The 23778-nt window shown below is 37.9% G+C and overlaps 1 protein-coding gene across 2 annotated transcripts; it reads left to right on the forward strand.

Moving 5' to 3' along the window:
- The first annotated feature begins 435 nt into the window (after positions 1 to 435).
- LOC149842337 (transcription factor SRM1-like) lies at positions 436 to 16346 on the forward strand. Of its 2 annotated transcripts, XM_090001391.1 has the most exons (3): positions 436 to 806; positions 905 to 1433; positions 15728 to 16346. In XM_090001391.1, the coding sequence occupies exons 2-3, from the start codon at positions 1015 to 1017 to the stop codon at positions 16218 to 16220; spliced, it is 912 nt and encodes a 303-aa protein (XP_089857517.1). In that variant the 5' UTR covers positions 436 to 806; positions 905 to 1014; the 3' UTR covers positions 16221 to 16346. The 2 variants fall into 2 exon arrangements, with proteins under 2 accessions (XP_089857517.1, XP_089857518.1); XM_090001392.1 differs by having other exon boundaries at positions 436 to 1433.
- The last annotated feature ends 7432 nt before the right edge of the window (positions 16347 to 23778 follow it).

Consider the following 23778-nt stretch of genomic DNA (forward strand, 5'->3'; position numbering starts at 1 on the left):
ATAGTTTTGTTCTTTTATTTTTTTCAAAATCATAGTGCCTAATTTTTTAAAGTGTCAATTTATATGGTCCCTGATTTTTTTACGTGGTAACTTACATGCCGCTTGATTCTTTTAATCAACAACTTAAACAAATGGTTTGACAAAGGCATATATGTTTTTATGCGATAAAAAGGGTAAAATCATAAAAAAATCAATTAGTTAGATTTGTTATATTTTCAATAGATATTTGTCGTTTTTTTTTTCTGGAATAAAACATGGAAGGGTGCCAAAAATGAGTATTGTCAAAAGAAAAACAAAAAAAAGATCAGGTGAATTTTTTTGTTATTGAATATTTCTTAGGTACTATTTTAAAATCTTCCCATTTTAACATTTTATCGTCTTTTTTTTTTACCTCGTCTAGGGTTTAAATGGCCAGTAGGTACAGTGCGTCTTGGCTGTCTTTGCTTTGTTTTCTCATGGAACCATTTTCCTAATTTTTCCCCTATTTTTCTGTCCTTCTCTCTTTGTCTCTCCGTTTTTTCCCCGCCTCCCCCCTTTTTCTTCCCAAATTGGATCTGTATCTCATTTCTCCCAAGTTCCGACTGGAAAAAAACCCAGTTTCCCTGTTCATAATTCGTGTTTGTTTCTGCTCGATTGATGGGATTTCTAGGGGTTTTGAACTTTTGAGTCAACCACCACTCTCCCTTGTGTCTTTTTCCCGCGCCTCCCTCTTCCCCACGTTTTCTGGCTGACAAGTCTGTCGCTCTGCCGATGTGCAATTATTAGCGTCGACGGATTCTGTACCGTTGGATCTGCAAGAATTTCTGGTACTCATTTGTGTTTTTCGATTGTCTCTATCAGATTCCAATAATTGGTCTCGGAATTGAACTTCGCTCGTTTATCCCTTGGATTTCTTCGTGAGTAGGTCGCTTTTCTCCTGTATTTCGCTCGTCTAACAGAACGAACAAGCGGGGAGGTTCGAAATCTTCGGTTTCAATCAGAATTTCTGTGTCGAATTTCATGAAAAGGGCCTAGATGACAACAGATTGTGGAGCAAGTTCGGTTTCCGAAGCGGTGGATGGCTCCGTGTGGAGCAGCGAGCAGAATAAGGCCTTCGAGAATGCGCTTGCGATCCACCCGGAAGATTCGAGCGACCGGTGGGAGCGAATTGCAGCATCGGTGGCCGGAAAGACCATGGCGGAGGTGAAGAAACATTATGACATACTTGTTGAGGACATCGATGGGATTGAATCCGGGCGGGTGCCGCTTCCTAGCTATGCGTCGTCCTCTTCTTCGGACCCATTTGGCGATGCCTCCCCGGAGAATGGAGGAGGAAGGAAAAGCGCCCATTTCGGGAATTTACAGAATTCGGAGTCCGGCGTCATTGGGAAGGAGGGGCCTCGGTCGGATCAGGAACGACGCAAGGGGATAGCCTGGACAGAGGAGGAGCACAGGTATTCTTCTACCGATTTCAATTCTTTCATTGCATACTCGATATCCATGTTGATATTCCTCTGATAAATCTCTTGACTCCTTGGTTCTGATTGGTGTTTTTCTATTAATCTATTTGTTAGTGGATGCCTGCAACTAGTCTAATTTATGGCTAAGTTATCACTACTGAAATTCCAAAGGATTATTTTTCTTCTTTTCCTATTGGTTCAATAGAATAGTAGTTCTATGTACGTTCTGGTTGCCGTTGACCGAGTTCATGTTTGTTGGTGAGTTGGTGTTCCGGTGATTCCAAGTGTCAGATGATTAATTGTAACTGTAAAATATTGTTCTACTCGAGTCTGAACTCTTGCATTTTTTTAGTTAAGAACATTGGATATTGGTTGTTTTGTAATTTCTGTATCATAGTCATGAACAATATTTGCTTTAAGACTTCCTTCATACTCCTATCATTTCTGGCTTCTTTTGATGATTCTGAATCTAGCACATGCAAATCTGATCTTCTCTCTGGAGGAGGGTCTGTTTTTTTGCCAGCATAAACCATTTTTACAGGAATGGAGTAGGATATAGAGAGAGTTGCTTCTCCCTAGCTGGCTGTCTTGGTTGCCTCCAGTTCCAGTTATGATAGTTGAACAAAAAATAGTTATGCTAAGATTGGAGGCAACAGGAGAACAATGAGCTTCTGTTATTGAAGTTCATCTACTAGCAGAACATCTCCATAAAGAGATGCCACTTGAGATTCACTTCGAATATGATGATGATAGCTCACCATAATTGGTAAGGGAGACACAATGTTGTGAAAAGCGTTGAGGCGTAGCAAGGCACTCCACCAAAAACCAAAGCGAGGCATAAGCCTCAAGGCGTTAGGAGTAAAGCGTAAGCCTCAAAAATTTTATTTTTTTTTAACTTAAAAAACTTCAAAAAATATCTAAAAATACAAATAAATAGAAGAAATGCTTTATTGATGAAGCAACAACCAATAAGAAATAAAAAATCTCAAATAAATATCAAAAGATGTGAGATTAACATGTAAAAGTAATATTAATGCAATAACTTGATCTATGTCAGTATCTAAGAAATAAAATATGAGATAAGTAATAAAATCTCTAACAATAAAATTTCTTAACATCATGTCAACATCATAAAATGCATATAAGGAGTAACAATTTAACAACCAAATGTTAATATATTTCTCCAAAACTCTCTAAATTGAGGGTGTTTCAACATTCACAAGTACAAATAAAGGACCAAAAAATTATAGAAATGCTCATAGTCTTATGATATGAATTAGGGCCTAGGCTCTTCTTGTGTCTCGTCATCATCAATATCTAAGCCTTCAATGTCATTATTTGAGGAATCCATATCAGGTTTTGCTTCATCCTCATTCTTTGTCTCTTCATCATCTGCATTTTTTTCCTCCACATTCTCAATCACTTCTTTTTCTTTTCTTTTTTCCTAAAAAAACTCATATATTAGATACTTATTGTATATAATTAAAAATATATATTTATATTCGTAGCAAGGTAAAAAGAATATAGTTTTACCTAGAGCTCTTGATGACATGTCTTGCCTAGAACCGGTTTGTGAACCATGATGTGAAGTGGCTTCTTCAATAGGCACATGCTCAATGGCATTTATGTTGAAGTTCGGGGCCAACCATAAATCTTCTAACCAATTAGGATTGCTATGCAATACTGGATCTTTCTTCTCCACGATCCACTAATTATCTGAATCTATATGATCTAGATATATAGGGTCTTTGGTAGCCTTCCTCCTCATATTTCTCTCCCTTAACTTCATATTGTACATGACAAAAACTAGTGCATTCATCTTCTCTTGTTCAAGTCTATTTCTCCATTTTGAATGCACCTATAATTCTAAATCATTGATAATTAATTATAAAATAATTGAACCTATAGAAATATATTAAAAATTAAAATACAAAGTAACATACCAATGAGAAGGTACTACAATTTCTCTCATACCCTGATGCACTACATGTCAAACTCAGAATTCAAATTGCAAAATTCATTAATTCAAAAATTTTGTGCCCAAATGAACTCCACCAATCGGCTGCATTAAAATAAAACAATAAAAAAATGATTAAAATATTAATAATATCACAATTAATAAAAAGTAGCATAATTGCAAACTTACAAAGACTTTTTAGTTTTCTTGTTGTAACAATTGCCTCTCTACCAAACTACTCATTTGCATTTTTAAATGCATTGATTTGTGTTGTAATTTTCAACTGAACATTTGCATCGGAAACCAAATTTTTAAGCACAATCATAAAAACCATTAATAACTTTTCTATCTAGGTTGAAGTTGTCAGCATAATAAAATTGAGAATTTAAATAATAAGCAGCTGCATGCAAAGACTTGTGGAGTTGCAAGTCCCATCTACTATCAATAATATCCCAAATAAGTTTATATTTTCTTTTAACTTTATCAAGATTCGACACAATTTTCTCTTTTGCTCTATTCATTGCCTTGTATAAAAATCTTATGGGAGACTCATCTGCATCCACTAAATGTAACACTTTCACGAGAGGCAGTGTAACTTTAATTGCATATGATATGACAATCCAAAACTTATGATCATTAAGAACAATATGAGCAATGTTCTTAGCTTCGAGTTTTTTGTAGTAATTAGATGATCTAAAATCTTAAGATAAGAATATTGACTTCAACTTTGTCTTGTAACATCTGATACTATAAAGTGTGAGATATGATGTGACAAAATGAGTTATTGTTGGACGTAGTTCTCTCTTTTGTATGAACTTTTTCATCAAAGTTAATATCCATGCATGACTATAGATATATCTTGTAATTTTCTTTGCCTTTTTTATTGTATTTTTAAAAATTAATATTTTTTCAATATCTTATAACATCAAATCCAATCAATGCACCACACATGGTGTCTAAAAAAATATTTTACCTGTTGTTAACTTATTCTCACCTGCCACATAATTTGGTGCATTATCTATAATAAATTGCACCACATTCTCTTCACGAACTTCATTAATAACTTCTTTAAACAACTTACATAAATTTCAACAGTTTATTCATCTCAATTATGTCAACAAACTTTAAAATATTGTCCCTGACGAGCTCTTCACAAGAAAATTAATTAAATTTCTTCTCTTTTCATTTGTCCAACCGTGTGCCATAATGCTTTAACCAACTTTGGGTCATTCTTTCTTGAACTATTTTAATATTTCCTCGTCCTTCAAAATCTACGTCCTGATTTCGTGGTAAAATGATGGCTTGAACCCATAATTTGTAACAACTTCTAGCATTGGACCAAAATATGAGTTGTTGCAAAGATTAAATTGGCATAAAAAAATCTCTCAATTACACGACATACAAATTTTTTCTCATCCCTTTTGAATGCATTATTAATTGTAGTATGTCGTGCTTCTTTGTTTATAAATTGGTTCATGGGATCAGTTGTGCTTGTTTTTGCCATATTGCTTGATCCACTGACATGCACATTATCAATCACTAATGATGCTGAACCAAAATAAACACTCCTCCCCACTTCTAACTTGATTTGTTCCTCTTGTTTTTTTTTTCTTATAATATCTTAGATGATTCTGAAAAAACCTTTTCACTTCATATGGAACATCTTGACATGCACTTACACTATATCTTGTTCCAGCTAAATAATGTTTCAACCTTGAAATGCCACCTGCAGTATCAGGTATTGCAAATTACATGTCCTACAAGTTTGGGATCTTTAGTGAGATTTGAAACTTTACTTCCATGATCCCATCCTACGTATTTTCCCATTGTTCAACCGCAAAAATTCATACATGACTATAAAAACTCACAGTTGTACAAACAAAGAATCAATTATAATTTACATATAAAGCATAAATAAAGAGTTATGAAAACAAGAAATAAGTTACAATTGCATAAAAAACACAAATATAGAAGTAGATAACAAAAATAAATTAAAATTAAAAAAAATTGAGCCAATGCTTTATATAATGATTATAATCCAATGAAGCGAAATTCATAATCAATGAGAATCACCATATATTACACAAACAAGTGATCATATCAGATTTGTATAATACTTTGAACTTGAAAATACCATAAGCATGTAACATGACATTGCATTTAAAATTTTAGCTGATATAAAAGAAACATGATAAAATTCACGCTCAATACTAAACATAACCCATAACCTAAACCATGCCAGAGAAAGATTGAAGAGAATATGAACATCTTTTTTGTATATTTTAAGTATTTGTTTTCAGTTTTTATTTCTGATGGTTGTATATTCTACTATTTTATATTGTTATTCCGATGGTTGTATTATTATTATTATTATTTTCTCTTAGGCAGTTGAAAATCTCAACCTCCAGTAAAAGTAAAATCTGCAGTTTTATGATAAAGGATTAAAGACAGGAATTCACGTGCATCTGTTGAAAGGGGATTAACTTACATTAGTTCATAATTCCATTTAGAAGATGGGTTTCTCATACTGGAAAAAACATATGAAAGTGCTGCATGTTGCTATTATTCATGATTGATCTAAAAAAATGCATTTCTTTTCTAAACAAAAGAGAGTTCAGAATCATTATTGGTGGTAGAAATAAAAAAAAGGCTAACGTTAAAAACAAATAGTGACTAACATAGAAACATAATCCAAAAAAAAAAAAAAAAGAAACATACCTACTGGCAGAGAGAGAGAGGGAGAGAACAGTCTCTTCTTCTTACTCTTTATGTTGGCACTTGGCAGAAATAAAAAAACCAGTGGCTAATATTAAAAAAAATACAAAAAAAAAGAACAAAAATAGAGACTACCTATCGGCAGAGAGAGAGGGAGAGGGCGAAAACAACCTTCATCTTCTTCTTCTTGGCAGAAGAGGGAGAGGGAGAGAGGAGAGAGAGGGGGAGAGCGAGATATAGTGGGAGATGTAATTAAACAAGGTACAATGAAACAATAGTGAAACAAACACAATGCCAACAAAGGACTTTAATCAGCTCACTTAAGGTTGGTCACTAATGGACCAAATACAATCTCAAAAGAGATAAAAATATCAAACAACACAAGAGGCATACAAGCTATGTCACATGGGTGCGGGTGCGGGTGCGGGTGCGGGTGCGGGTGCGGGTGCGACACGGGTGCGGCGCAATTTCAAAAATTTTGGACACGGGGACTCGGCTATATATATATTAAAAAAAAAATAAAATATATATATATAAGACTCGGTCAAAGTTGTACCCATTAGGGGACAGGTGATGAGTTGTGAAGGCATTCTGTACACTTTCTTCATACAGGAATAATTCACTTTTGGGCACTTTCTTCATACACGGTAATAATTCACTTTCTTCATACAGGAAAAAACCACAAAAACTTGAGTTGTGCCCATTCTGTACTTAAAACTTGAAAGTGTACAGGTTTTTTAGTTGTGATGGGTTTTTTTCCTTACAGTTGTAGCCCAGAAAATTTAAAAAAAAAAATTCAAAAAAAAAATTTCCAAAAAATTGACCAAAATGACCCTGGGTGCGTTGACCGCACCCAGGGTCGGGTTGACCGAGTCCGAGCCGCACCCGTGTCCGCACCCGTGTCGGTGCGTGTCGACGCGGGTGCGGCGACCTTGGAGCCGAGTCCGTGTGACATAGCATACAAGCTTATAAGATGGGAAAAACTTTAGAGAAAATTCTTAAATGCTTCTAAGACCATTGTAGAATAACAAGGGAGTGAGGCTCTATTTATAGAGCCTCACTCCAGCACATGGGAGGCAGTCCGGCTCTTTGGACTGCCTTCCAAAGTCATTATTATGACTGTTGGGTGGCAGTCTCGTTGGACTGACTCCCAACGGTCATATTTTGACTGTTGTGCCCAACGGTCATAAATATGACTATTGTGCCTAACCGTCATAATATGGCTGTTGGGCAGTATATTTATTACAATGCTAAATTATATTTTAGTCCCTAGTGAACTATACTATATAATAAAAGACAAAAATACCCTTATCGGGTATTTGAATACAATTTTATTTTTAACGCTCAAACTTATGGGGAAATCACCGAAAGTTTGCTAAGAAGATACAAAAAATTGAGGCAGTGGAAGAGCTTTGGTGAAGAAGTCTACAATCTGAAATTCGGACTGGACATAGGGCAATGTAATAGTCCTCTTCAAATATTCTTCGCGAACATAGTGACAATTCATCTCAATGTGTTTTGTTCGCTCATGAAATGTGTGATTGCTGGCTATATAGATAGCACTTTTATTATCACATCATAGCTTTGAAGGTTCTGACACATCAGCACCTATATCGGAAAGTAGTACTCTAGTCCACACAACTTCAGTGGTTGTGGTAGCCATTGCCCTGTACTCAGCTTCCGTAGAGGATAAAGACACTTTCTGTTATTTTTTGCATTGGCAAGAAATGAGAGAATCACTTAAAAACACACAAAAGCCAGTAGTTGAGTGACGGTTATTGGGATCTCCTCCCCAGTCAAAATCAGTGTAAGAAATAAGACTTAAGGATGAGGAAGAGGATAAGAATAGTCCTTTAGATATAGTTTTTTTGATGTATCAAACTATTCTTAATACTGCACTCATGTAGACGGTTGTGGGCGCATGTTGAAATTGACTTGCAGAATATACGACATGCGCAATATTTGCCCTTGTAATGGACAGGTACATCAATGATCCAATAAGTTGTGGATAAGGGGTTGGATCATCTAATAATACTCCATCTTCAGCTCACATTTTCGCATTTATTACTTCAGGAGTATCAAAATGTTTTGTGTCAGTGATTCTTGAACGCTCAACAATATCAGCTGCAAACTTGATTTGAGATAAAATATATCATCTTGGTGAGTAGGCTACTTCAATTCCTAAAAAGTATCTTAAAAAATCAAGATCAGTCATATCAAAGGATTTTTTAAGCAAAATTTTAATATCTTCAATTTCATTTTGATCATTCTCTGTGATGATCATATCATCAACATACAAAAGAAGAATGATCAATAAGGTACCTGTAGATCTCACAAAAAGAGCAGTGTCAGTGTAACAAGATTTAAATCCAAGTTTTAATATCGTACCACTGAACCGATCATACCATGCTTTAGGGGCTTGTTTAAGCCAGTATAAGGCTTTTTGAAGATGAAGGACCATGCCTTTTTCAATAGAGAGACCAGGGGGAGGATCCATGTATACTTCTTCATTTAAGTTTTCATTCAAGAATGCATTTTTAACATCTAACCGATATATCAGCAATTTTTGAATGGATGTTATAGCAACTAGAGTTCTAACTGTAGTCATACGAGCTACTGGGGCAAAGGTCTCTTCATAATCTATACCATATTCTTGAGAATATCTTTTTGCAACAAGTCATGCTTTGTATCTCTCAAGAGACCCGTCACTTTTTGTTTTAATTTTAAACACCCATCTACACCCTATTGTCTTATTTCCGATAGGAAGAGGTTGAATTAAGTGTGAGCCTTGTGTAAAACATCTAATTCAATTTTCATGGCTTCAACCCATTCGTTTATATTTTTTGTCTCGTTATAGTTTGATGGTTCATGATAGGAATGAATGGTTAGAAGACATGCCCTGTAGTTTGGTAAGAAGGATTCGTATGAGACAAACCTACTTGGAGGCCTATGTGTTCGTTCTGACCTTCTAACACTAGTTTATTCAGTATTTGTTAGTTGATTATATCTGTCAAGGGCACATGGATGCTCCCCAATATTTTGTCTAGAGTATTGAAGAAGATCTTGAGATGGTTCGCTACTTTAGTCATTAATAGACTCAAAGGTTTCAATATCATTACTAATACCTTTATTGGATAACAAATCAAATAAGAAAGCATACTCAGATTCTTCCTTAGGAACTTCAAAATCAAATCCATTGTCATTTTCCAGAAAGGTAACATTTCTAGAAACATAGAGTTTATCATTTGTTATATCATAACATTAATATCTTTTTTTATTATCAGCATAACAAAGAAATACACATTTTATGGCTTTAGGATAGAGTTTGTTATATTTTTCAAGAAGCACGAAGCATTTATAGCCAAATACCCTTAGCCTTTTTAAATCAGGAGAAATTTTAAAGAGTTTTTTAACAGAAGACTTGTTTTCCAAAGTTTGAGAAGGCATTCTATTTATTAGATAGACTGCGGTTAGGGCAACTTCAGCCCAAAATTGCTTTAGAATTTCTTTTGAAATAAGTAGAGTTTTAGTAGTTTCAATGATGTGACGATGTTTTCTTTCAAAAATCTCATTTTGTTGAGGTGTCCTAGGGCATTATTTTTGATGCACAATTCCTTGATTTTTTAGATATAATTGAAATTCATTTGAAAGAAACTCTCCCCAAGAGTCGGAGCAGAAGACTTTAATGTTTGTTTTAAATTGATTTTTAACTAGATTATGAAAGTTTTTAAAACATGAAAAAACTTCGAATTTGAGTTTTAGAAAGTAAATCTAAGTATGTCTACTAAAATCATCTATAAATGTAACATAGTACGAATAACCACCTTTTGACATAATAGGAGCGGGACCCCACACATCCGAATACACTAATTCAAAAATTTTATGTGTCACAGAGGTTCTAGACCCAAAAGGTATCATTTGCATTTTTCCAAGTATACAATCTTCACATACAAAATGCAGTTTTTACAAAAAATTTCCAAAAATGAAAAAAGAGATAATTTAGTTATACTTGGGTGTCCTAATCTTTTATGACAAAGATCTATATTAATGTCTTTGACATGATTACAAAACTAGTATTTTGGTAAACACAGGAAATCCATGTAGTAAAGGTCTCCTCATCTATGGCCTTGTCCAATCAGCTTCCCTGACTGGAGATCCTGCACCTAACACGCCTTAGATGAGAAGAATATTTTACAACCATAGTCAACAATTTGAGAGACCGAAAAAAGATTTAAATCCAGTTTGAGAATGACTATCACTTTTGGAACAAAGAATTTGTTTGAAATATCATCAAGGTTTCCTAAGCTTTTGACTTTTAAAGAGGTACCATCGGCAGTTGACACACATGAGAAATATGATTTAGTGCAATCTAGATAATAGAGACTCATTATGAGTCATGTGGAAAGAAGCACCCGAGTCTAGAATCCAAGAGGTATTACCTGGAGGAGACGATGAAGAGATGTCGGACCCGGATGTAGAAGGTGTAGCCTTGAGAAGTTGTGAGACAGCTTCTGCTATTTGAGCAAGATTTAATTCATTGAAGTTGCCCCTTTTTCTTGATTCTTGAGGTTCTTCACTTAAGGCGGCCACCTTTTTAAATTTGGGACATTCCGGTTTTATATGTCCGGGTTCCTTACAATGATGACAAATAATTTTTCCTGCCAAGCCTTTTTTCCTGTAGATAATCAAAAAGGATATCGATGTTATGATAAAACAAATGATAAACTCTATGTTTCTAGAAATGTTACCTTTCTAGAAAATGACAGTGGATTTGATTTTGAAGTTTCTAAGGAAGAATCCGAGTATGCTTTCTTATTTGATTTGTTACCCAATAAAGGTATTAATAATGATATTAAAACCTTCGAGTCTATTAATGACTCAAGTAGTGAACCATCTCAAGATCTTCTTCAATACTCTAGACGAAATACTAGGGAGCATCCATGTGCCCTTGACAGATATAATCAATTAACAAATACTGAAGAAACTAGGGTTAGAAGGTCAGAACGAACACATAGGACTCCAAGTAGGTTTGTCTCATATGAATCCTTCTTACCAAACTACAGGGCATGTCTTCTAGCTATTCATTCCTATCATGAACCATCCAACTATAACGAGGCCAAAAATATAAACGAATGGGTTGAAACCATGAAAATTGAATTAGATGCATTACACAAGACTCACACTTAGACAATTCAACCTCTTCTTATCGGAAAAAAGACAATAGGGTGTAGATGAGTGTTTAAAATTAAAACAAAAAGTGACGGGTCTCTTGAGAGATATAAAGCAAGATTTGTTGCAAAAGGATATTCTTAAGAATATGGTATAGATTATGAAGAAACATTTGCCCCAATAGCTCGTATGACTACAATTAGAACTCTAGTTGCTATAGCATCCATTCGAAAATGACCGATATACCAGTTAGATGTTAAAAATGCATTCTTGAACGAAAACTTAAATGAAGAAGTATATATGGATCATCCCCCTGGTCTGTCTATTGAAAAAGACATGGTTTTTCGTCTTCAAAAAGCCCTATACGGGCTTAAACAAGCCCATAAAGCATGGTATGATCGGTTCAGTGGTACGATATTAAAACTTGGATTTAAATCTTATTACACTGACACTGCTTTTTTTGTGAGATCTACAAGTACCTTATTGACCATTCTTCTTTTATATGTTGATGATATGATCATCATAGGGAATGATCAAAAGGAAATTAAAGATATTAAAATTTTACTTAAAAAGTCTTTTGATATGACTGATCTTGGTTTTTTGAGATACTTTTTAGGAATTAAAGTAGCCTACTCACCAAGAGGATATATTTTATCTCAAATCAAGTTTGCAGCTGATATTGTTGAGCGTTCAGGAATCACAGACACAAAATATGCTAATACTCTTGAAGTAATAAATGCAAAAATACGAGCTGAAGATGGAGTATTATTAGCTGATCCAACCCCTTATCGACAACTTATTGGATCATTGATGTACTTGTCCATTACAAGGCCAGATATTGCGCATGTTGTACATTTTGCAAGTCAATTTCAACATGCGCTCACAACCGTCCACATGAGTGCAGTATTAAGAATAGTTCGATATATCAAGAAAACTATATCTTAAGGACTATTCTTATCCTCTTGCTTATCTTTAAGTCTTATTTTTTACACTGATTCTGACTGGGGAGGAAATCCCAATAACTCACTCAACTACTGGCTTTTGTGTGTTTTTAGGTGATTCTCTCATTTCTTGGCGATGCAAAAAACAACAGAAAGTGTCTTTATCCTCTACGGAAGCCGAGTACAGGGCAATGGCTACCACAACCACTGAAGTTGTGTGGATGAGAGCACTACTTTCTGATATGGGTGTTGATGTCTCAAAACCTTCAAAGCTATGTTGTGATAATAAAAGTGTCATATATATAGCCAACAATCACACATTTCACGAACGAACAAAACACATTGAGATGGATTGTCACTATGTTCGCGAAAAATATTTGAAGGGGACCATTACGTTGCCATATGTCCAGTCCGAATTTCAGATTGCAGACTTCTTCACCAAAACTCTTCCACTACCTCAATTTTTGTATCTTCTTAGCAAACTTTCAATGATTTCCCCATAAGTTTGAGGAGGAGTGTTAAAAATAAAATTGTATTCAAATACTCGATAAGGGTATTTTTGTCTTTTATCATATAGTACAGTCCACTAAGGACTGAAATGTAATTTAGCATTGTAATAAATAAACTGCCATACAGTTCAAGCACAACAGTCATATCTATGACTGTTGGGCAGCAGTCCAACTAGACATTGGACTGCCACCCACCACTCATAATAATGATTGTTGGGAGGGAGTCCAAAGAGCTGGACTGCCTCCCATGTAATAGAGTCTTACTCCCTTGTTATTCTTCAATGCTTTAAGAAGCATTTGAGGGTTTTCTCTAGAGTTTTTTTCCCCATCTTATAGGCTTGTATGTCTCTTGTGGTGTTTTGGTATTTTTATCTCTCTTGAGATTGTATTTGGTCCATTAGTGACCAAGTGAGTTTATTAAAGCCCTTTGTTGGCATTGTGTTTCTTTCACTATTGTTCCATTGTACCTTGTTTCATTACACATTGTTGGTAACATATTTGGCTTTGAGCATATTTTATAGCCAGTTAATGCTTTGAGCGCACTTTTATGGTCATATGTGCCATGATAGCTAATGGAGCTTTCAGTTTGAAGTTTTTTTTTTGGTTTGCCTCTTTGTTCTTTTGCTGGCTGTACTGCACTGCATCTGGAAAAAGTACTACCATCTATGCTATGCCTTATGTGTTTTGGAAACCCTATGAGTTACATTGTCTGACGATTTTGCATCCTTTTCCAACATTCTGCATCTCCAGGCAAAGAAAATTAGTCTAGTAATCAACTGAGTCATCATTATGTCCTTTTGGGGATGGGGGAAATCAACTTGTTGGGGAAACCTTGAGGAGATGTCTGATGGTGAATCTTTCTGATTCGAATCTCTCCTGCAGAATTTTGTCATCAATCCCATTTGCATTTTCGGTCCAGCTAAGCTATGAATCAGTATCCATATCCAAAGTCTTGCTGAAGCTAAATCCCTTTTCCTTTCCAAATCACAAGCCTGATCTTATCTCAGAGTAGGTAGTAGGCCTATGCTCAGATCCTCCACATGCTTGTTTTTTCTGAGCTAGTTTTCCGTATCTATGTATATGCTGGCTTGTTGAGCACATATTTGCCTTTACGATACCTATATTAAATATTCTTCTCTTTTTTAGTTTTCAACAACATTTTGTCAAGATAACCAAGAATACAAATTCATTTAAGCACATAAATTCACATCTTCCTCTATGGAGCATTACAGAGGTTCTCTTGCTCTTTGTTAACTAAATTCCAGAGCTCATGGAAAAATATTTTTAAAATTTGCTATTTTATGTCCTACATTAGGAATTGTTTTGCGCCTTATCTTGGAATTCCTTCAGAATGCTGTTAGTGTTGTGAATGTGCTTTGTTGTTGCACTGTCTTTTTTTTAACTGATTTTGAGCACATCCACACATTCTTGTTTTATTATTTAAAGGTTGTAAATGACTGCTGAGCTTTACTTGGCTAATAGCGAAGCTATTGCCTGTTCGGGCATAGATAGGGTTCAGGTTTGATTCTGACTAGGCTTTACATGCTGGATTGGAGTACCTTTTCAGGCCTGTTTGTTTTGAGATGAACTCGGGACAGTGTTGTTAGACTATTTTCATGTTTTTGATAAAAAAAAGTTATCGTGCCGAGTTCACATCAAGTTGTTTGGTACTTGATGAACCATACTTAAGGGTTCCGGTTCACATTAGGTTGTTTGGCACTTCATGATACTCTGAATACTTTGGCAGTTCGTATTTATCTTTCATCATATTTTTCACTTATACTGTTTTGATTAAATTATGATTCCTTTCATGCTGGAAAAAAGTGATGTCTTGTGAATTGCGTGAAACTTATACTGTCCGATACTCTGAATACTTTGAGAAGTGTACTTGGACTATGTTGAAACTATTGCTCTTTAGACGCGCGCGTGCGCGCGCGCGTGTGTGTGTGTGTGTGTTACCCATTGAATGTCCTTTTTTTAATGAAAATGTTGTCAAAAGATCCAGTTATTAGCTAACTGAAACTCATAAACGAGAGAGTTGAGACTTTCTTTTCCCCAAATGTTTGTTTTCCCAAATCTTCTATCTACTGGGATGCTTCTTTTTTCCTGGGATTTCTTTAACACCCCATCACAGAAATGTAAGGGCTCTTCTTTCAACAAATTAACCTAGGTCCAGTGTTTAAGGTCTGTTCTCAATGTCAGCTAAATCCTGTCTTGATTTTTTTTCTTAATTGTACTATTTGTCGGTATTTCTCTGTTTTGCCCCCAGAATTTACTAATATCTCATTGCGGCATACTTTTAGTTCCAAAATTTATTCATACGTGAGCCTGCATTTTGGCAACAATGTTTTTTCCCATTTGTTTTCATCTGTTTTTGCTCGTATTCGACATTTGGACAATGTCCCTCTTTGTTTTCTTCTGTCTTGGTTCATATTCATCATTTGGACAACCCATCTTCAATGTTCTTTAGTTTGTTAGCCTATCAATGTCAAGGGGAAATGTGCTTGTGATGTTTGATGCTTGTGTAGACGTGATAAATGTGATCTATTTGCCTTGAAAGACCTTCAACCATATACATTTTCAGCAAGTGATGAAGATATATTAATAAGTCATAGCAATTCTGAAGTCTTAGCTTCAATTTTGGACCTTAAAAAATAACAATTCCGAAATCTAGGTTTTGGACCTGAGTCTTGTAAGGTTGTCTTTATCAAGTCATGAACATCTCCTTATGCAAGGAGGAATTTGAAATCTTGACAAATGAAGACACAAACTAGTAAATAACTATGATTCTCAAGTCGCTAAATGAGAAAATGTCCAAGAAACTCACTATTAAAGTATGTTAGCTCACCATTCTGCCGGATCTAGGTTTTAATTGTGGTTATAAACCTGCCACTGCTCAATAATTATTCTTGATCTGTTTCTCCAAAGAAATTTATTTTTTCCCTTCCTAGGGTGCGGATCTCATTCTCTGTGCACATGTTGGATTGGTCGGAACAGGTTGTTTTTGCTTGGTTTGGAGAAGTATGGAAAAGGCGACTGGCGCAGCATCTCAAGGAACTTTGTGATCTCGAGGACACCTACGCAGGTGGCTAGTCATGCTCAGAAATACTTCATTCGCCTCAACTCAATTAACAAAGAAAGAAGACGGTCAAGCATTCATGATATCACCAGTGTTGGTAACGGAGACATGCCGTCCGCTCAGGATCCTATTGCAGGTCAAGCGAATGGAGCTGCCGGAACAACTGGAAAACCTGCCAAGCCTGCCACTCACCCACCAAGTGCTTCAGGTGTTGGTGTATATGGGACTCCTATAGGCCAGCCCATTGGTGGACCGCTTGTCTCTGCCATAGGAACACCGGTAAGTCTACCTTCTCCTGGACATATGGCATATGGAGTGCGCGTGCCAGTCCCTGGTGCCATAGTTCCAGGTGCCCCCATGAACCTCACCCCAATGGCATACCCAATGCCTCAGACTTTGGCTCATAGATGATTGCAACTCTCCCACCCAAATGTGTAAAGGAAAGATAGAATAGAATAGGGGTGGCAGTGTAGTTCTTGGTGCTATTTGTCATAATTCCTTTGGAGACCAATAATACAATGGACCGCTGTTGAGCTATTTTTGCATTCATATTATGTGGGAATAAGCCGTAAAAAATGAACTGGGTGGCGTAAATGGCAGTCATGCGCTGATTTCTTCTCACCTTAACTCCCATTTCATTCCTTGCTTTTTAGCAGTTCTATTATCTTTTTCTATGTTATCGGTTTTGAATGAAATATCAATTTTGCCCACAAGGGCTCCACTCATCTGTTACGGACTTGTGAATGTGAAATGTTTTTTCCTTGGATTATCCAAAAAAAATGAAAATATCAATTTCTACTTCAGGCAGATGTGTGTGCACACACAAACACGTGCACCTCTTTTGGTCTATTTATCTTTTGAATTCATACAAGGTGTTCAGCTCGGCTCGATAGTGCTAATGCTTGTATAGATAAAATACTTATTTTGTATAATATATAAAAAGAAGAATGCATGAAATATATATTAAAAAAGGATGAATGAAAAATATATACATAAAATATGGACTAAGTTTAATTTATAAAAAGTTAAATATATTTTCAAGTATAATATATAAAAATTATATATATTATGTATAAATAACATGAAATGTTTTTACACGAGCCAGCTTGTGTTTGGCTCGTCTCATTTAGGGACGAGCCAGCTCATGTTCAGCTCGTATTATTCAGGGACAAGCCGAGCTTGGCTCGGCTAAACACAAACATGAGCTCAGTCAACTAGTAAACGAGCCTAGACCGAACATGCCCTGTTCGGCTAGTTTACCAGCCCTACATGCAAAGGATGAAAAACCCATGTCACCGAGCAGTTTCCCGCCAAGGAAAGAGATAGTATGTGGCAGGCTAAAAAAATTTGTTCATGACACAGACAAATCAAGAGGCGAGTCCCATCATAAGGAGAGCTTTCTAGACTCTAGGTCAGTCTGGAAATCCTCTGGTTCATTACCAACTAACTTTTAACTTAAACCTATTGAGCCAAACAACCAATACCCTAAAAACCAACTAATCCTGACCCACCTTTGGCCTTTCAAACCCCTTGTCCTTTTAAATCTCTGAACCTTGGCGACCTAAACAACTCATACCTGGTTGCCATCAACCAAGACCTTCCTCCTGGTTTTTCCCCGAACAGCCCCAACCCATACCCAATCAAGCCCATAACGACTTTGACCCATGGACAAACTTGAAATCCTACCCGCGGGGATTTGACATCCCCAAGCCTGAACCTTTGATCAAATCATAGTTTTACCAAACATAGAAATGGTCGTCCATGTCAAGATATCCTTAGGGACCCGAAGCAGGTTATATGTTCCCCCCCCGAACAGGGCAGTTAGCTACATCTCATGATTGGGGGTCCCAAAGAGCACCACGTATGTAAGCATGTGCGTCTCGTATCCCCATGTTTGTCAGCATTAATTAGCGTTGGAGTTTGATGCGATTGCAAAGACTTAAGTACCCTCTCTTCCATTGGTGCAAAAAAAATGACGGTTCTTGAAAAGGAGTGGTTGTAAAGACTTAAGTGCCCCGAAGATGATTATTTAAGACCCAGTCTCTGCACTGCAGGATTATCCGAGAAAGAAATCTCTCCTGGAGGAGGCCATGAACATCAACCCTCTTACTCTCTCTCTCTCTCCCTTCTATTTCTGCTTCTGTGCACATCCATTAGAAGATCATACATTGCTCCATCAAGCACCGACTGACCTGCACATTTACTGTTGTGGAGCCTGATTCAGAGTTTTTACCCTTACAGGAGGAGGGTCTGGGGGCTCCTCTCAGTGTGGGTAGCATCATTCAACTTGAAGAGTTATGGAGTCTGATTCAGAGCTTTTACCCTTACAGAAGGAGGGTCTGAGGGCTCCTCCCAGCGTGTTCATGGCCTTTTGCCCTTACAGGAGGGGGGTCTGGGGGCTCATCAACCCTCTCTCGCTCTCTCTCCCTTCTATTTATGCTTCTATGCACATCCATCACAAGATCCTATATTGCTCCATCAAGCACCGACTGACCTGCACATTGACTGTTGTGGGTCCTTACTGATGAGCTGCCTCTAAATTTATTCGACTCTGGGTCCTTACTGCACTTGAAGTTGAGTCGTATTTTTTATTATTCGATGGGTGGTGAGGTCCTCCTCTACTCTCTCAAGACTCTTAGCTTGGGCAATCTTTCTTTTGATGATTGTGGTTGTAATGTATCGTTGAAGTTAAAATGGAGAATGAAATGACAATAGAAATCACTGAAAATTTACAGAAATAAATGCCCTCCTTCTAAAAAACTGAATCGTTGGTTCCTCTTCCTCGGACGGACATGAATGCCCTTCTTCTAGAAAACTGAATCGTCGGTTCGTGAAAATGACAAAACTGCCCTCCATCGATATCGCGGGAAAACGTTCCGCAGAGTTTGCGTATGAAACAAGCGTTATGTTGTATGATACAAATAGTTCAAAAAATCCTTTCTCGCTCTAAGCACTCTACCGGAGATTCTTTGCTTTCATCTCGAGTTGTCGGAGCATCCTTTCCTTTTTACCAGAGCATCTGTTTCCGTCTTACGCGCAGTCGCAGCATCGTTGCCACCTTCTGTTGCGTATTAGTTGTTACTGTTGCTTACTCTACAGTTGGAATATCCAAATTCTCATCGTTTCGGTGAGTTTCGTGTAAGTTTTCTTTCTTCAATCTGAAGATTGGTTCTTATACAAGGATTTGTATTATGAACCCAAATATTTCGACGATTTCTAATGATGATGATCGTGTATTGTGTTGTGCAGGTTAGCAATGTCTGCGCCTCATCAGATTAGAGATACCCCGTCGTTCTATGGATTGTCTATTAGAGAAGTGATCCGCCAGTCCCATCTATCTAAAGTTTTTGAAAGATACCAAAATATACTTAAGATTGAGAACAATGAAGACAGGGAAAAAGCCTTGGAATCGTATTATGCGGAGGATTATCCATCAGATATCGAGGCTGCGGACCAAAGGAAGAACTCTGAAGAACGAAAGATGCAGAACAAGGATGACGAAGAGAAGGCAAAGGTCAGAAATATTGATGAGAATATAAATAGAAGGCGGAGGCTTAACGCACAGCAGATGGAAAAGAGGAAGAAGAAGGCGAAGGAGTGGGAAAGGGATGTTAGCAATATGCTGGCGGAGGCTCATAGGAGAAACTTAGAGAGTAGAGCAATGCGACATAAAGCAAGGCTACTGAAGGAGGCGGAGGAGAGGCGAATGCAAATGAATAAGGAGGAGGAAGAGAATGAACAAAATATTCCTCAGTTTGAGGAAGAAAAGGAAAGGCGAAGGAGGAAGTTGGAGTTCGAGGAAGCTAAGGAAATGCAAAGGCAGCAGAAGGAGAATGAGGAAAAGAAGGAAAGGCAACGGAAGGAGAAGGAGGAGGAGGTAGAGAAGGAAAGAGAAAGGAAGAAGTAGGAGGAAGAATTGCAGGAAAGAAGGAAACAACAACTGCAAGAGAAAGAAAGGCGGCGGAAGGAGAAGGAGGAAGAAAAGAAAAGGGAAAAGAAGAAGCAGGTGGAAGAACTGCGGCAAAGAAGGAAACAAGAAATCGAAGAGAAAGAAAGGCGGCTGAAGGAGAAGGAGGAGGAAGAAAAGGAAAGGGAAAGGAAGAAGCAGGAGGAAGAGGCGAAAAGGGAGAGACAAAGGAAGCAGAAGGAGGAGGAGATAAAGGAGAGAGAAAGGAAGGAGAAGGAGGAGGAGGCGAAAAAGGAGAGAGAAAGGATGCAGGAGGAGAAAAAGGAGAGAGAAAGAAAGGAGAAGGAGGAGGAGAAAAGGCAGAGAGAAAGGAAGCAGAAGGAGGAGGAGGAGGAGAAAAGGGAGAGAGAAAGGAAGGAGAAGGAGGAGGAGGAGAAAAGGGAGAGAGAAAGGAAGGAGGAGGAGAAACGCGAGAGAGAAAGGAATCAGAAGAAGCAGGCGGAAAAGGAGAGAGAAAGGAAGCAGAAGGAGGAGGAGGAGAATAGGGACAGAGAAAGGAAGCAGAAGGAGGATGAGAAAAGGAAGGCAAGAGAAAGGAAGGCGAGAGAAAGGCATGCAACGGTGGAGCCGGTAGAGATGAAGATTGAAAGGCAGTTGGAGGCAGTGGACCCACCAGAAAGTCCCAGGTTGGAGGGAGAACAGCAGAAAATAGCGACCAAGGTAAATATATCTGTCTTGTCTGCGAAGATTTAATAATATGTTAAGCGATTTTGGTATAGCGATTATTGTGTTAGGTATTGATATTTATAGCGATTACTGCGATAGTATGCCTGCAACCGATATTATTTATAGCGGTTAGTAGAATAGTATTTATAAGTACAAATGAAAGTAATTTATAATTTGTAGGAATAATATGTTATTTTGTGTTACAGGGAGGTCACAAGAGAAGTAGAGCACCAGGTGAAAAGCTCGAAGGTCGCTGTCAATGGCCTGTAGTTCTGTCTTGGTATGGTCAACTGAGTGCATATCAGAAGGACCGACTACGAAATATGCACTTCGGTGGCCTTTTGGACCAGCAATATTTTGAAACTTGCTGGAATACCATGACTCACCTGGTAAATAAGTGGAATGATAAGACTAACACATTCCAGTTTGATTCTTTTGAGATCACCATGACTCTAGAAGATGTGGCGAGGATCACTGGCCTTAAGTGCGATGGCAGTGCTGTCCTATTACGGCATTCAAACTATAACGCAAGGGAAAACTGCACTGCCCTTCTAGGAATGTTGATGGACGAATGGAGTCAATGTATTTCTGGTGGAAGCAATTCCACATCAATGAAGGTCTTAATTTTTCGTAATAAATGGGAAGGCCACTCCGCTACTTGTGCATCTGAAACAGCTGACCAAGAGTTGTGCGGCTTCCTTCTATATTTTTTTGCTCTTACATTATTTTCCGATTGTTCTGGTTCGAGAATAAGTTCCATGTGGCTGCAGTACCTGGCAGACTTAGACGAAGTCGACAACTATGCCTGGGGTGCCGCTATGCTCGCACACCTGTACAGTCAACTCCACCGTGCGAGTAATGGTACGAAAATAGTTGGCGGATTTTGGTCATTTGTTCAGGTATTTGTTGATTACATACTTAGTATTTGTAGACAAATCTCATTGCAGTCTGTGGCGTTGCTAATAATATTTTTTTTGTTAGGCCTGGGCGTTGGAACATATTATCCCATTGCATCCACGGTGTGGCCCTCCGATTTGTGGTTTTCCAAAGATCGGTCACTAGGCCAGAATAAACATCGCAGTTTATAATGCTAAGTCCATTTTAGATGGGCTGCAATTAAACGAGGTAAACGTTCTAAAATTGTTTACAATCGCGTCAGCATTTACCATTGAGTATTATAAATCGTTGTAATGTTCAGTATTCTTAAGTATACATCGCTGCAGGATTGTCTTCCGTAGTGCATATCGTTGTTGCCATATCATGCGTAAATAAATTTTAATATATTTGTCATTCGTTATTAAAAAGAATTACCAATGTACAGGTTTTGTGGAGACCTTATGGAGATGGGGGCGATGATGAAGACGTTGTTGCGGAGGCTGCCAGGTTGTCTGACCGCGATTTGTGGCTATTCTGCAATTTTGAAGCCGAGTTATAGCAAGGTAGTCGAGTTCTCCTACAATCTGGCTTGGGGCAGTCTATCCCAAATAAGCCTTTGGAGGTGAGAAGAAAGATGAATATTGGTGGGGGCAGGCACGTGAATTGGAGCGATCGCTACAGGGATGAATTATTAAATTGGAACTCAGGTGGTTTCCCTGCCGTACCGTATAATCATGAAGGACGAAAATTTGATCCCTTCTATTTCGAAAGCTATTGGGAACCAATGCGGTGAAATCAGAAGATTGAGAAAATTGTCAACACATGCCTCCCAACTGTCCCTTCTCATGTTGTAGCCCAGCCTCTACAACCAAAACGTCGTCTCGCTCTGGTTAATACGACTAGTCCATCAGTAACAAATCACGAGGATGACCAAACACTTGCTCCAAAAGAGAAGTCTGTCTCTGCCGCAAGGTTCGAACTTATTGAGAGGGAGAATAAGAAATTAAGGACAGAAGTAAGCACTATGGGCATTCAATTGAATGTAGTGGTGGACATGATGACCAGTCTTCTTAGGCAAGGTTTCGCAACGAAGAGGCCACCCAGGATAGACAGTCCACCAATAAAAAGTGAGAGACAAGTCTATAAAATTTCATCAGATTCGTCCAGTGACTCGGAATAAATCCTAGATTTTCATTTTTATCACGCTATACATTTGTTGTAATTGTATAATGAGTTGCGGTAACGTGAAATTCTTTTACTGTTTAATTCTTTATTATTACATCTTTCCGACTTTGGGTCTCGGTAATAAATAAACTTTAAACGAAAATAGATGTTTCTTCAAAAATCGTGGCATTGCCTAACCTCTTTGGCATCACTAAGATATAGCATTTCTGTTTAGCAATCGCTGTATTTGTCTTCGCCTCGAAAGAATAGCGCAGAAAGTATTGGCGATCTAAGCCATAAACAATAATTTAACGAGTTCTGACGGCACAAAGGTTTGTATCTATATACGATAATCGTGAAAAGGTATTTGTGTTAAATAATCAATAGATAAGGAAAGGATTTGTTGCCATCGCTGGATACTTCGTGCTTTAAGTCGGAGAGCGATCTGTGGCATCGCAGCATAGTGATTTGTGGGTATTGTTCGAATGTCAAATCACACGTGGAAAACATATTTTTGAATATTTAAAACTTAATGAGCGGCATGGAAAGACATATTTTTGAATACTTCGAACGCAAGCATTTAATTTGGCGGCGGTTATCAAAAAAAGGCGGCATGCGAAAAGCCGTATTTATATTTTTTTTAAACGCAATCAATTAATTAGCGGGCTGTTTTCAAAAAATGGCTGCACGTTAAAGGACTTTACCTTTGTAGGTGAGGACGGCGTTTCAGATCTCCGTTGCAAAGGTGCCATCGATATCTCCGTCCAGGCATGGCGCCGAAGAAGGGGACAATCGGAGCAGTACGACCAGCCATGGCGGACAAGAAGAGGACGAGTGGAGCAATACGACCCGGCACGACGCCAAAGACGATGGGAGCACTACGACCGGGCACGGCGGCAACGGAGAGGACGATGGTAGCAAAACGACCAGGCACGACGCCAGAGGAGTGGACGAGGGGAGAAAAACGACCAGGCACGGAGCAAACGGATAGGAGGATGGGAGCTAAACGACCAGACACGGCGCCAATGGAGTGGACAATGGGAGCAAAACGGCCACGCACGGCCCTGAACAAGAAGACAACCACATCCACAGTACCAGGACTAGCGCTTAAGAGGTATATTTTTTGAAACGCCTAAGCGGTTTAATGAACATTTGCCTTTTCATGTCGTATTTGGACTAGTGTTGTTTACTGTAGACAATAATTTCAATGTCCAATCCTGAATACCACGCTCATGGTGCACTCAGTGCAACATCCACAGTCTCGGGTGGGCGGCAACGCCTTGACGAGTTCGTAGA

Source organism: Nuphar pumila, chromosome 3, assembly GCF_984573655.1.
Source record: "Nuphar pumila chromosome 3, dmNupPumi1.hap1.1, whole genome shotgun sequence".
Lineage (NCBI taxonomy): Eukaryota > Viridiplantae > Streptophyta > Magnoliopsida > Nymphaeales > Nymphaeaceae > Nuphar > Nuphar pumila.

Excerpts from the sequence above, each read along its gene's own strand:
- LOC149842337 (XM_090001392.1), top strand. The coding sequence starts at position 1,015 with ATGACAACAGATTGTGGAGCAAGTTCGGTTTCCGAAGCGGTGGATGGC. Across the intron at positions 1,434-15,727 it reads TGGACAGAGGAGGAGCACAG|GTTGTTTTTGCTTGGTTTGG; the intron begins GTATTCTTCTAC and ends TGGTCGGAACAG.